Source organism: Pongo pygmaeus, chromosome 5 (genome assembly GCF_028885625.2).
Source record: "Pongo pygmaeus isolate AG05252 chromosome 5, NHGRI_mPonPyg2-v2.0_pri, whole genome shotgun sequence".
In the NCBI taxonomy this organism is placed as follows: Eukaryota; Metazoa; Chordata; class Mammalia; order Primates; family Hominidae; genus Pongo; species Pongo pygmaeus.
Window position 1 is genome coordinate 118,563,988 of NC_072378.2, and position 15,544 is coordinate 118,579,531.

The 15,544-nt window shown below is 35.8% G+C and overlaps 1 protein-coding gene across 5 annotated transcripts in view; it reads right to left on the minus strand.

Annotated features, from left to right (window-relative positions):
• CEP85L (centrosomal protein 85 like) overlaps positions 1-15,544 on the minus strand; it is a 253,552-nt gene that overhangs the window by 19,475 nt on the left and 218,533 nt on the right. For all 5 annotated transcript variants that reach the window (XM_054493076.2, XM_054493078.2, XM_054493079.2 and 2 more), the window contains 4 exons: positions 10,617-10,769; positions 8,685-8,839; positions 7,312-7,429; positions 6,783-6,833 (listed from right to left, as the gene is read on the minus strand). In XM_054493076.2, the coding sequence (XP_054349051.1) occupies positions 6,783-6,833; positions 7,312-7,429; positions 8,685-8,839; positions 10,617-10,769 (477 nt within the window). The remainder of the gene's footprint in view (positions 1-6,782; positions 6,834-7,311; positions 7,430-8,684; positions 8,840-10,616; positions 10,770-15,544) is intronic.

Consider the following 15,544-nt stretch of genomic DNA (forward strand, 5'->3'; position numbering starts at 1 on the left):
TGAACAAAACAGTCAAAACTCTTGGCCTTTGTGAAACTTTACTAGGAGAAAAAGACCAAAAGAAATAAAATAAATATGCAAGTTACACAGTATCATATATTAGAATTTCACTAGTGCTGTGGAGAACAAACAGAGCACAGTAAGGGTCAGGAGGTTGAAATCTCAGGTAAGCAAGGGCTTGAAGGAAGTGAGAGATTGTGTCCCAGAGATATCCAGGGTTTCTGTCAGTACAAAGGTTCTGGGACAGATGGTGTCTTCTGTGTTTGAGAAAAAGCAAGAGAGCCAGGATGGCTGAAAATAGTAGGAAAAAGAGTCAGAGAAGGAAGACAGCATGCAGAACAGATTGTATAGGGCCTCAGAAATCAGTATAAGAACTTTGATTTTTATTCTGGAAAAAAAAAATGAGGATCCACTGAAGAGTTCTGAGCAGAGACATGATGTAATCTGATTTTTGTTCAAAAGGATCACTTAACCTAATGAAAGTATACTGTGCACAGGCAAGGGTAGAAGCATGAAGAAATAACCCAGATGAGAAAGGAAGACAGCTTGGAACAGGGTGGCAATGGAGGAGGCAAGAAGAGGTCAGATTCTAGACATACTTTCAAGGTAGTAGAATTTGCTGACAAATGTGAGGTAAGTGAGGAGTCAAGGATAAGTCTAGGATACCTGGACTGAACAAATGGAAGGGCAGAGATGCCATTAATAGGAAATCTGAAATGTATAGCAGGGTGTTTATTTTGGTGGCAGGGAGATAAGAAATAGAAAAAAGAGCCTTTTTTTAATGTTTCTAAGAATTTAAGACAATGTACAGCTCAAATTCCTTTCTTAAGTTAGTTATCATCTTGTAACTTGATAAAACTTTAAAAACAATCTGCCTGGAGTTTTGCTTCTAGCATGACAGTTTGAGGAGCTCCACAGACCCACCACTCAATGAAATTGGTGAATGTTATAATTTAAAATTTCTGGAAATGGTCCTAAGAGCATATAGCAAATGAAGAAACATTACTCAAGGAAATCTACCAAAACTCAGTAAGAAGAGTAAGAGACTGGTATTTGAAATAAAACTCTGCTTCACAAAAGGATTCTAGGAGGAGAAAAATGAAACAAAACTCAACTCCATCTCTGACTTCTCACATCTCACTGGGATGGAAATTCTACTCCAGACTGACAGAGCCAATAACACAGGGCTCCCTCTCCTCCCAGACTCTAGAGAGTTCTCTTTCCAGAAAAGATAGGGCATCAACATTTATCATCCTAGCAAAGGCTGTTTTAGGCAAGTGCAACCAAGAGGTGGGGGGCTCCCTTCTTCTACCTCGATCCCCTTATGGGATGGAAACTTACATTGAGTGCAGAAACCTTGACCCCCACCCCAGCTTGTGGGGCACTGGTTCTATGCTGGGAGAGGCAAGTCAAAAAGACGTAGGGTTGCTGCCAGAACTCCCTCCAGTGAGTGTTCAGCTACTAGAGTGGGGGTACCATTCAGAAGTTTGTCACTGTCCCCACACCAATTAACTCGGCTTAAGAGATTTTGCCTGACGAAAAGTAGGCCATAGAACTAGAATCTCCAAATGTCTCTCTATAGGAATTCACTTCATTTGCAACAGTGTGACGACCAAGCCTTAGAGCACTCAAAAACACTGGAGACTGTGGTGAAAGGCAGTTGGCAGGATACTATTAGACCCATTGGCCCTATAGGCTAAATCCATAGACTACTTTCCCAGGGAAAAACAGTGAGATAGCTGGGAAGAATACTCCTGAGGTCAGAACAAATCTCAAACACTAAGCTAATGAACTATCCCTTCAAAAGAGCTAGAATGGATCAGTTTGTGAAGCAATTTATGCCACAAGGCATTGTTGAAAACAACAGAATGATTGGCTACAATTAGTGGAGCCTAACAGCTGGACATGGTCAAGAGTCACAAAAGACCATATATACATTTGTATGAAATGTTTGAAATAGGTATATTTATAGAGATAGGACATAGATCAGTGGTTGCTTATGGCTGGGGAAGTGGATGGAGGCTTAGGGAAGTGACAAAAATGAGGCTTCTATTTGAGATGATAAAAATGTTCTAAAATTGACTATGGTCTTGGTTCCACTTATCTGTGAATATATTAAAAAGTACTGAATTGCACACTTCAAAAAAGGTGAGTGAATTGTAGGTGACATATCTTTTTTTTTTTTTTTTTTTTTTTGAGACGAGTCTCGCTCTGTCCCCCAGGCTGGAGGGCAGTGGCGCGATCTCGGTTCACTGCAAGCTCCACCTCTAGGGTTCATGCCATTCTCCTGCCTCAGCCTCCTGAGTAGCTGGGACTATAGGTGCCCGCCACCACGCCTGGCTAATTTTTTGTATTTTTAGTAGAGATGGGGTTTCACCATGTTAGCCAGGATGGTCTCAATCTCCTGACCTCATGATCCGCCTGCCTCGGCCTCCCAAAGTGCTGGGATGACAGGTGTGAGTCACCATGCCCGGCGACTTATATCTTAATAAAACTGTTAATGCTTGAGTTCCTTGTCTTCTAACTTCTGGAAAAAATGTATTTTCTGGTTTATAAGTGTATCTACCAAAATATGTTAAATGTGTTTGATGACACCTAAGTATCTTAGAAACTAAACCTGTTTTTTAAATTTAAACCTCGGTCTTTCTCTCTAGTTCCCACTCTTTGGTCCACTGAGCATGCTGAGGATTGTAATGCTTCCTAAATGCTCTAGTTCTACTGCCAGACTATATGGCAAAGTTAGGGACTGCCTGAGGAACTTAATAATACATAATTCAAAATTCATCCCAGAGACACTGATTCATTAGGTTCACAACAGGGCCCAGAAATATATATCTTAAAAAGTATTACAAATAATGTGAATATCCATATAGATTTGGTGACTACTCACAGCGCTAACAGGCCCAAAAACATTCTTTCATGATTCAAGTGAGCTGTCTTCACTCATACCACTCCCCCTGCGACATAACTGATTTTTCAAGTTAAATCCACCTTTTACACATTTTTTGACATATCTTAATTATGCAACTATAACATGCATACAACAGATCTACATGAACAGTAAAGACTGTTCTCTTTACAAGTACCAAGACTACAGTGAGTGCTTTTTTTTTTTTGTAAAGCTACTTTTCATAGAAGGCATTATTTGGCTGGTACATTTTTCAAAATCTAGTATTAACTTCTGATAAAAATACTTTTAGTTTTTCACTCATCATAAGCAATTTTACAGAAGTAAGTGTTTTCAAAATTAAACTTGAGAAAAAGAACTTTATTTCAAGACATAACACAATTCGGATAACAAAAAAATAGGAGATAAACATCACACAATAATAATGGGAAAACATTAAAGCAACTGATATTTAAAGGAGTTACGTTCTACCTATAAGATATTCCATTGACTTATGATCCATTTTCCCACTATTTCTACTGAGAAAAACTGCTAGATGAAGGATTTATAAGATTTGCTAAAAATTGGAAGAGAATTTTCTTAGGCTGTGGGAACATCTTGATGTGTTATAAATAGAACAGACTGTGTCACAGTTTTGAGATTGGTGGTTCCAACCACGGCCAAGTAAACAGTCTTAATGTCCTCTAACGTATTATTCTGTCTTTTGTGATATTATGATTATCTATTGATAGCTGTCAATTCAGAAAGGCCATTTAAATGCCTAAGTTCTTGCAATTAGTAAACATTTTAATGTCAGAGAAAACAAGCAAACATTACAAAACTCTATGTCCTCTACCAAAAGATTACAATAACAGCTCACTGAAAAAGGCTTACGGATTTGAAATGTGCTTTTGAGAAATAAGTAAGAAGGAAAGTAATGCCCAATGAAGAACTCAATCACATTCTGACTGCAGCCATATGTTCATGGAATTGACACGGAACATTCTACTGCAAAATGTCTTTATATACTGTATAGTGACAGAAGAAAAAACCTATAGGAGAAGCAGCCAGGCTAGCTATACTAGTTTTATGGATATAAATAAGGGCAACATTTCTAAAAGGTCAATGAGTGAACAAGGTATTCATGCCAGTTAACAATATGACCTTGACAGCTGAACAAAATAGTAGATAAATCTGTATTTTTACAGCACTCAACTCAATTTCCAAATTAGCATATACTTTTACATGAAGTATTACTTTTTCTATATTCAACAACAAATATAGTATAACTAGTAGAGGAATGATTTCTCTCCAACTTCAAAAGCTTGAATAAATAAACGTGCCAGTGACCTATAACAGATAAGTATTTATTTGACTTTTGTAGCAAAAAAATAAACTATAGCTGTATTTTGAACACAGCATCTAAGTATGAAACAATGCCCTATTTTTATCTCCTATAAATTGGACATAAAATGTACATAGCCTGGGATTTTATTTTTCCCTTTTGGGAGTAAATTTAAACTGTATGAATAACTTGCTTGTTCCCAAAGAAATGCAGTGCACCAAATCAAGACAAGTGAACTTCAAACAAATTTGGTGTTCTCAACAGTTTGCAAGGACATAAAGAGGCAGTAACACATGAAATTCTAATAGTACCAAGTTATCTTTGTCTACTGAATACTCTAGAATGGAAAAACATCCAAGCACTGTGGAGGAAGAAAGAATATCCCAACTATAGCGACAGTGAGATTTTACATAAAATTAATACTATAGTGATAGTCAAAATGCATAATTTATATTAAAAATAATTGGGAGGCTCTCTGCTATCCTTAATTATATAGTATTTTGTGTTATTTTGGATAGGTGAAGATATTTGAAGAAATTCAAAAGCAGAGCTATAGCATATGGAAAGGACATCATAATCTACATAGGTACAAGCTGACCATTCTTTATGAAAGCTGATGAGGAAAAATCAGGCAGCTTTAAGGAAGTAGAAAGTGAAGGGAATTGCTCTATTAGATATATCAGCTTGATAATACACCCATTAATTATGTCCACTAACCACAATAGAAAGCAACAAGAATATTTTTTCAACCCAAAGTGTTCTTTTCAGTGTATCCAATGCTAGGGAAATAATCAGTGTTCCTCTTTTAAGAACAAGCAATATTTTCAGATTTTTATAGATATGCCTTTTAGAAAAAGGTCACCAAAAATGACCAAATACAAACAAAATTTGTCTTTTTAAATGATGAGGGGCCAAAAAATAACATGAGTTTAAAACTAGTAAATAATTTTCTCAGTATGTGAGTCATATTCATCTCCAGCTTTGCTATTGAAATACCATCTTCACAAATATAGCTATTTTGGCCAGTTATCAACATTTATTGTCTGTCTCTGTGACCTATATCTATAGATCTCTGTGTCTCTAGATCTGAAAACCTCGATAGTCAGAATGGGCAAATGAGATGCTAAGAACAAAAAAGAAAAGAAAACCAAAAAAGACAGCCATTGTTTCAAAAGATAAGACAACAGAATTAATAATTATAGTGCCTAGGCCCAAATATTTGGAAATAAATGCAACTCATTAATTTTATTTCAATTCTCTACATAGTTTGAATAAAAGATTTGTGTTTGCTGAAACAATTTAGTAACAAAGAACAGTATGGCCAATAATTGCATATTCTTCTACATATTCATTTATGTATGGTCATGACATATTTACATGTGACTACAGACTTGGTTAACATGTAAGAGTAAATTGCAGTAAGATGCCTCCAAAAATGGGGGAAAATGCACATTTCAATGAATGCTAGTATATACTGAACACCTATAATGTAACAGTTATGTGATAAATGAAATCTTACAAGTCATTAAAGTTTCAATGCCAAAGTTCACGTGTTGATTATTCTTAATTTAGATTGCGATAACTTGTATTAGATTTACTTCTTGGAAAACGTGCCCAAGTGAAATGGAAATTCCTTGAATTATGGTCCAGAATAAGTCACATAACAATAGCTGAGGAAATCTAACAATCTAGAGGTTCCAATGGCTTATGGAACAACTGTTCCATATTCCTACAGACATATTATTGTCCATATTCCTACAGACATATTCCTACTATTGTCCATATTCCTACAGACAAGTTATGTCTGTAGGAATACAAAATAAAGTTTATAACCTCTGTCAATCAATCCATCAGGCTCATACATTTATTGATAAATAATACAACCAAAAGACAAACAAAGAAGACTGCATATAATGGCAAATCATTTACCACTTTTACTTTGATTTTAAGAAGTAACAAGTAAAATTAGGGGTATAAAGCTAAACATTTTTCAGCAAAAGATGACCAATGGCTTCCCATCACACTACCTCACATTTCCTGCACTCCAGGCTAACAGACTTTGTGCTGTTCTTAGAGCATACCAGGTACATAAAGGGCACTTGTTGCTCCCTTTGCTTGGAATGCTCTTCCCCTGGATGTCTTCATTCAGATCCCTGTTCAAATATCACCTCTTCAGGAAAAACATCATGACCACTCTATTAAATGTAGCACTCTCTAGCCTACTTAATTTTTTAAAATAACATTTTTAACAGCAATTTTTTTCATAGCACCTGGTATTCACTATACTGGTTTTGTATTCTCTCCAACTCACCCCACTAGAGTGGCCAGGGATGTGACTTGTTCACTGATGAATCTTTACAGTTTTTAGGATTAATTTATCAAACAGCAAAAACTGGAAGATTAATATTAAAGAATTTGCAACTTCACCTCAGTGCTATAAATATTATCTTTCCATACGATATATGCATGCTTTAATATTTTCAGGTTAAATAAGCATTAAGAGTATATCAGAATATAACTAAATTAAAATAAGCACAAAATATTCCTTACCTGAATTTCTAAAATCATTCTGTCAATCTCATCTTGTTGGCTGTCTATTATCTAAAACAAAGAAAATAAATACATCTGATTCAAACAATTTTTACATCGCTTCTTAAAAGTACCAACATTTCAAGAAAACAGCACAGAAATTTATAAATTTATTTTTAAAAAGGGTCTTTTTAAAAAACTGAAAGTATCCTCATGATTTGGATCACACACGTATAAAACTACAAGAGTCTTCCTCTAGTTCTCGATAAAAGTTTTCTCAAATTTATAAAATTTTTAAGAATAACTTTGAGACAGACTGAATAATTAAGGAAGGAAAAAGATATCCTTTTGTTTTGGCTTTTATTTCAATTATTTAATTTTGTTTCAACTGCTATGGTCCTTTCAAATAAAAGCATTCAAACTAGAAACTATACAAGTGATTAAATATTAACAAAATATAAATCACATAAAAGAACTATAAATTATGTATCTATACACACATATCCACATAGTATAGATTTCACGTTTATGATCAGAGGTATCTACTGACCTTACTAGCAGTCTCATTTTGTTGTCTGAGATTATCATTTTCATTCTGAAGCTGTTTTGCATCTAACATGGGAAGGCGGATTCCATCTTCAAGGCATCTTTCTACTTTTTGTTGCAAACTATTTCAAAAGACAATTATATGAAGAAAATAAGCTCTATTTGCTGATTTTGGTAATGATTTCAACATAAATGATTATTGCTTTACTAAAAAATATTATAGACCCTAAAAATGACATCAAGATCCACAGACAGTATATGAAAAACTGTTATCTATATTTCATACAAGTAAGAAGGGTCCATAGTTAGCTAGAGGCTGATCATCTTTTCAGAAATGGCAAATTTGAGACCAGAGTCCAGAGTTGCTCAGTATGTGACATCCTTAGGCCCCGATGAAGTCCTTCCTTACCCAAATCTGAGCTCTGAAGTCTAACTCATGTTCTTTCCTTTTCCTTTAAAAGCAGGGTTCCTTGATTAAGATGATCGTTGTAGGGAACCTAAGAATATGGATCCACATCTTTTGTCCTTTATTCTAAGCTCAGCAAAAGTTTGCTTGTAAGAATAGCTGTTGCCTAAATCAGCAGAATTGCATTTCTCTTTCATTTCTTTTCTTTTTTTTTTTACTTTTATTTTAGGTTTGGGGGTACACGTACTTACAACTGTATTAATTGAGACCCATGAGGCAAGATATGTAAGTAAATCTGGAAGATACATGGCAAAACTGCTGTATCTTTTACTTGCAGTAAAGTGAAACAGGAGCCAATCACTTCAATTTGATATATTCCATTAAGGAGTGCAGTTTGAGTATTTTGCTGGCCCTTTTTCGTTATTTAGAATTTTTACTTATTTTTTTAATGAAGCCATTAGGTAAAGGGTTTGTATTAATATTTTCAGTCTTCATTTGTATGAGTTTTTATTTTTACTATTTTCAACAGAAACTTTCGGCAAGATATCAATATATTGCTTCAAAATGTTAAATTATAACTGAGATAACCTGTTTCAATGAAATTATGCTTCTAGTTCTTAATACGGGTTGAACATCCCTAATCCAAAAACCTGAAATCTGAAATGTGTCAAAATCCAAAACTTTTTGAGCATGGACATGATGGCTCAAAGGAGATGCTCATTGGAGCAGTTCAGATTTTGGATTGTCAGAATTAGAGATGCTCAGTGGGTAAATACTTGGCAAATATTCCAAAATCCGAGAAAAATCTTAAATCTAAAATATCCCTGGTCACAAGCAGTTTGGATAAGCGATGAGCATCCTGTAGTACATCTTTAAATTAAGGAGGATAAAATAAAAATTATAAATTAAGTAAAATGTTTTATGAAAAATATGAATAAAATAACGTAAAAGGATTCAGAAAATTTTCTTACCTCTGAACGGTAGTTACTAACTCCTTTTCTTTCTTTTTCTGGCATATTAACTGTGTCTCTTTATCTTGACACTGCTTTTTGATCTCTTCAAGTTTTTTTTCTGTATCTATCAAAGCCTCTTGTAAATTCTTATTTTTTTCTTCCAGAATCTGCAGCTAAGGAGAAATGTTTTACAGTTCATTACACATGAAATATTAAATACGCTTCTATTAGGAAACTGTTACTGTGTTGGCAAGGATTAACAGACTTGTAGATTTAAAAAAAAAAAAAAAACACACTGTATTTTATCTAGAGTATTTAATTCTCCATCTCCTCCTCTGTGTGAAAGGCACCTAGAACAATGGAATTACAAGGAAGAGAATGGGGTTAGAAATTTGTAGAAGACCGAGAAAGGTTAATCTCATTTTAAATTTGTTTTACTTTTAATTGTAATAAATATATAACTCTATACTGTCTTAACAATTTTCAAGTGTATGATAGGTTAAGGTTAAGTACATTCACATTGTTGTGCAACTAATCTCCAGAACTCTTCATCTTGCATAATTGAAACTCTATATCAATTAAACAACTCCCCATCTATCCCTCCCCCCATTCCCTGGTAACCAACTTTCCACTTTCTGTCTCTGTGATTGAATTCTTAAGGTATCTCATTAAGTGGAATCATACAGTATTTGCCTTTTTGTGACTAGCTTATTTCACTTCACAAAATGTCCTCCAGGTTAATCCATATGATAGCATGTGTCAGAATTTCTCTCCTTGTTAAGGCGAACAGGATTCCACTGTATGTATATACCACCTTTAGTTTATCCATTTATCTGGTCATGGACACTTCGGCTACTTCCACCTTTTGGCTATTGTGAATAATCATGTTATAAACATGGGTGTACAAACATCTGTTCAAGACCCTTAATTGCCACCCCAATGGATGTTAGGTATTTTCTGACATATTTTCTAATACCCATTGCCCTCTGTTCCTGCTCATGCAACCTCCTGCAGTCCTTAATTTCCTTCCTGACTTTAATCTCTCTTAGTTTTTACAACTTATAAATTAATGTAAAATAAACAGAGAATGCAACATAGGTCTTAAAGTATGCAGAGTGACACTTCATAGATTAGACTAATGATTCTTGAGTGGGGGTAATTTTAGCCCCAGAGGACATTTGGAAATATCTGTTTACATTTTGGGTTTGGGATAAACAAGAAGGAGCACTGCTATTGGCACTTAGTGGGTAGAGGGCAGATATGTGGATGCAGAAGTACACCCTTCAATGATCAAGGCAGACCCCTGTAACAAAAAATTATCTGCCTCCAAATGTCAATAGTGCCGAGGTTGAGAATCCCTGGCTTAGAACAACTTTGGGAAGAGACTGAAGAGCAGATCTAGTGGATTTATAAATAAGGTTTCAAGAGGGTGGCCCTCACCTGAGTTAGGAGAAAGACTCTGAGGCATTGTTAAGAAAAAAAAAAAAAAAAAAAAAAGGAAAAGTCAGAGGAATGAATTGAGGTCATAGGTCAAGGTATAAGAAAAATATACATATAAAGGTTAAGAAGAATGAAGAAAATATCTAGAAAGATAGTCAACAAAAGGTCTTGTCAAGCCTTGGTGAATCCTAGAGACTGTGTTGGAAAGCACCAGAACTGGGGGTGTGTGCATGCATGTGTATGGGGTAGGGGTTGGCAGACTGGCTTAGAAACTAACTTCTACAGTAGTTAAGAGAGTTACAATACAGGATCAATAGGAAGGTAATCACTTATTAACTGACAAGAAAGATCTACTTATGCATGCTTAGATAAACAAAGTTTCTTATTAGAATTAAGTCCCCAAAACAGCAATTAAACACATAGATTTAACTTATAGTTAGCCAAATTTCTAAAGAGTCAAGTTAACATGTTTTCATGTCATTTAAAGATAAGCATTTTATTTCATATTACCTGTACACTCTGACTCTGTACATCATCTAGAGTTGGAAGATCAGCCAGATACTTTTCCAAGGTCTCAATTCTTCTCTGCTTTTCTTTGTTTTGTTCGGATTCCTTCTGGCATTTCTTTTTCAGACTACTGATGTATCGATCTCTAGTTTTAAGCTAAAGAAAACAATTATGAATCTTCAGTAGTTTTCAGTCATTAAAAGATATAACAAAACCAACACTTTAATATTAGACAACATTGAATTCACCAACAGTTTCAGGTTATAGCGAAGGCCACTAGCAACTCAATTAAGATTTACCTTATTTCATTCTAAGATTTACACTTGCCGGGTGTGGTGGCTCACGCCTGTAATCCCAGCACTTTGGGAGACTGAGGTGGGCTGATCATCTGAGGTCAGGAGCTTGAGACCAGCCTGGCCAACATGGCAAAACCCTGTCTCTACTAAAAAAATACCAAAAAAATTAGCTGGGCATGGTGGCACGTGCCTGTAGTCCCAGCTACTTGAAAGGCTGAGGTATGAGAATCGCTTGAACTGGGGTGGCTGAGGTTGCAGTGAGCCGAGATTGTGCCACTGCACTCCTGCCTGGGTGACAGAGAGAGACTTTGTCTCAATTTAAACAAACAAACAAACAAAAAAAGATTTACACTTAAAAAAATTTATGTCACTGAAATCAAGAGTTTAGGGAATATTTGCTTTTACCATGGACAGCATCCTATAAATTGCCATCAACCAGGGGGCAAGTAATGACATAGTTTTTATTGCCTGCACATATGCAAATTTGGTCAAGGCTGTTCATATCTTTGTCATTTCAATACTGTTATGTACATGTAGAAACTATGTGTTGAGTTTAAATGATGTCTAAAATGCCTAAACAATGTTACATTACAATTTAGTATGGAACAATGTTATTGAGTGCCCAGACAGGCACAGAAAAAAAGCCTTTGAAATCAGTGAAGTATTCATCTCTGAAGGAATGACTCCGATTTCTTAGTTTTTGGGTATAGCATAGCTATACCCAAATGCTTTATGGGAACTAAGAGAGGAAGATACAAGTAACTAAAACTATTTTGTTACAGACTTGCAGAGAAATTGCTTATAGCGTACTAAACAATGCAACTAAAGGTAGAAGAATATACCAAATACTTAGGGGCAGATAATGGACTAGTGAAACCAATTCATACCTCAAGCAACACTACTGTTTAAGGCACTGTGTCATAATTGAATTTGCAGCATATTTTCTTTCTAAAAACCATAAAATAAAGGTGTCTTACTATTGATGTCATTTTGGGATTGATAAAGTATGGTAACTGAACACTTATGTCACACATGGTGTGTACACACATGATAATGAAACCATTTAATCCTCTTCAAAACTTACAGGGTTCTAAAATATTTTTACAGTGTTTTCCCATATTCACTGGGAAAATAACTGGCAATAATTAGCAGTAAGATGGATTATTCTTTCAAATTTTATTAAAGCTAACACTTGTTCACAATCTAGTTTCTTTCATGTATTTTCTAATTTCTTTCAGGTCTAATGTATAACAATTTTTGAAACTTCATGTGGAAAAATTATTCATTTCACCAGTGACATTAGGATCTACTTATGACCTTTGGTAAGGAGCAACACTGGTAAGACAAACACATCCTACTATTTATTGAGGCTTTCTTAGGATTAAAGGTAAATGTGCTGGTGTGAGTTTACCCTGTGATCTACCAGAATGGAAAACCTTACATACTGTTGGCGCTGGTGATGACTACATAATACAATTCCCTTTCTACAGATGAGGCCCAAAGATCTTTAGTGACTTAACAAGTCACAAAATCAGAAGTCGAATTTGAATCTAGATCATCTGACTGAAAATCAACTTTCTTTCAGTTCTTCCTTATGACTCATTATCAGGTTCTTATTTTAATAACCAGCTGTGCTTGGTCCCCATCAACCTAGCCTGCTCTTGCCTTAGCAAATGACCCTGTACATTACAGAGGTAAACATGATAAACCAACCTATCTTTACTTAATGCTCTCTAACTTGGACTCAACTGTCTAAATGTCTTCAATGTGACAAAATGATGCCTCAAAAAGCAATGACTGGAATAGGTCTGTCTGTGTGCAAAGATGTCCTACTTTTCTTCTTTTTCTTTTGGTTGGCCAACTCTCTTTGCTGTCATGTCAAGCTTACTTCCCTTGATCACAAATTGCTGCCAACACTCTCCTACGAGACACTGTCTCTGTTATTTGTTGGTCACATGTTGATCATACATATTCATTGGGTCTTGGATTTTTTTCAGCCTGCTCACAGATGACAAGCTCTTTGTTTTGTTTTTTGGTGTTTCATTTTTTTTAAACTGCGAAGTTTTGTGCTGTTCCATACAGACAGAGGTTACTGAAGTCTGAACTGCATTAATTACCTCCAGATAAATGAGGTGTCACTAATAAATCTTCTCTATTCTATTAATACAAGGATAAGTTTTTCTTTTCAAAGAGGTATGATGCAATACTGATATCATTCCTAGAAGGTAATAGGAAGGACATGTTTTATAAGAGGTTCACAAAGTTACTTTTCTTTATTGTCTGGCTCTTACAAGAAAGAACTCAAAAGGTAACATTATTATTACCACATTGTTTTTTCTGTCATAGAATCAGTCTTTGATAAGGATTACAGAGTAAATGCCAAAAGAAACAATATGATCCAATCTTGTGTGGACCCAAAGTGCTGTTTGTTGATTTGTTATCAAGGAGCCTGCTCTTTCTAATCTATGCACTCCCTTCAAGAACTCAAGTCATCTCCATGTGCTCTGACACAAACTCTGCCCTCTCCTCTGACACAAACTCTGCCCTCTCCTCAAATTTCTCTGGTATATATATTTCCATTCTTAATTGTCTCACTCCCACAGAAGCTACTTCTCTTCTTTTCCAAGAGTAACTCTACCATATTTGCTTGTTACCAACCCTTCCCTGTCTCCTAGGAACTCGCTCCATTATGCACCCACTCTGACATCTTTGATCTCTCTCTCTCATTGTTTCTTCCATAGTCTACCTTACTGTTTTCTCTCCCATCCTGGCAAAAATTACCTGAAATAATTCATTCAATATGCCAGGCACCATGAATGGTGCTACATACGCCACAGAGACACATTCAAATACAATCCCCCTACCTGCCTTCAAGGAGCTTAGAGAGAAATATAAAAAATAATGATTATACAAATTGGGTTGAGCCCTGGAAAAAAAGAATAAAATGCTATAAGCATATGAAAGGAGGAGTAGAAGGGAAAAATATTAAGCTAGATTTGAGCAAATAAATAGGTGACTTGAAAGTGGGAGAAAAAAAATAGCCAAGTATTTACCATGCAAAAAGGCCACTCTGTGTAAAGATCCTGATATCAGAAACAAAGCCTGAGCTGTCTGAGCAACTGTAACACCCAGTGTATCAATACACAGTTTATCAGAGGAAGAGTGGCAGAACCTACGGATATACAATTAGGCAATGTGCCTCAGGCCATGGGAAGAATTTGATTTATATTTTAAAGACCTGGGGAGTAGTGTCAGCAAGACGGCAGAAGAGCAAGTCTTGAACTCTCCTTCCCCAAACCAACATGTGGATTCAATTAAAAAAAATAGTAAAACCCCCAACATGGACAAATTCCCTTTTTAAGAAATCCAAAAATTAGTCAAGCTATTGTACTCTGGGTGAATGCAAAATCAGCCACATGGAAGCAATTAAGGAAATGTAGGACACCTTCTGTAATCTTACCCCCAACACAGCATATGATCAGAAGGAACCTGTTGGGAAAGAAAATAGTTGGATCACACATCCAACACCCCAACTTTTCTGGGTGCTGTTCAGAAGACTGGCTTCTGCCCTGCCTGTCTTGGAGCACTAATAGGACCATGACACTCTTGCTGCCTGGGACCAGTGAGATCAGACTGGTGAGATCAGAGATGATGGTTTAGGCTAGCAGTTTCCACAGTCCACAGCTCCAGCTCAGCACACAGCAATGAGTAAAGAAACTCCAGATTCAAGTTTCTCCCTGTACAGGGAAAGCAATGGACAGAACACCCAACAATCTGACTTTTCAGAAGTCTGGCCAAGGGACTGGCTGAAATTCTGCTTGTCTGAGTACTGATGGGACCCAGAATACTCCTGAAGCCTGAAGGATGCTAACAACAACAAAAAAAATGAGTTAAACTAGTACAAAGATATGAAAAGCCCTCCTCTCTGGCCAGACTGATTAGTGAGGGTCTTCTCCTATATAAGGCTAGTCTGTGAGGAGTGGAAGTGATAGCTATTTTATATAATATACAAGTATCAACTTAAAGAGTGAGGAAAAATTAACACACAGGGAAATATGTCCAAAACAAACAAAATAAATCTCCTGAAACCAAATCTAATAAAACCAAGATACATGATTTGCCTGAAAGAGAATTCAACATACCCAACATAAAGATGCTCAATGAGGTCAGGAAAACAACGCATGAACAAAGTAAAATTTCAACAGAGATAGGAAATACTTTACCAAACAAATCTTTGAATTAAAAAATATAATAACTGAAATAAAAATTCACTAGAGGGGGTCAAAAGCACTCTAGATCAAGCAGAAGAAATAAGCAAACTCAAACACAGGTATTTGGAAATTATCAAGTCAGAGTAACAAAAAGAACAAGGAATAAAAAAGTAAAGAAAGCTTGAGAAACTTAAAAAACACCATTAAGCGGAGAAATACACACATTGTAGGAGTCCCAAAAAAGGAAGGGGGAGAAAGGGAAAGAAAGCTTATTCAAAGAAATAATGACTAAAAACTTCCCAAATATGTGTGTGTGGGAGGGAGAGGCAGGAGGCATGGGGAATGGACATCCAGATCCAGGGGACCCAATGGAACCCAAATTAAGATGACCCCAAAGAAATATGTACGAAGACACATTTAAATC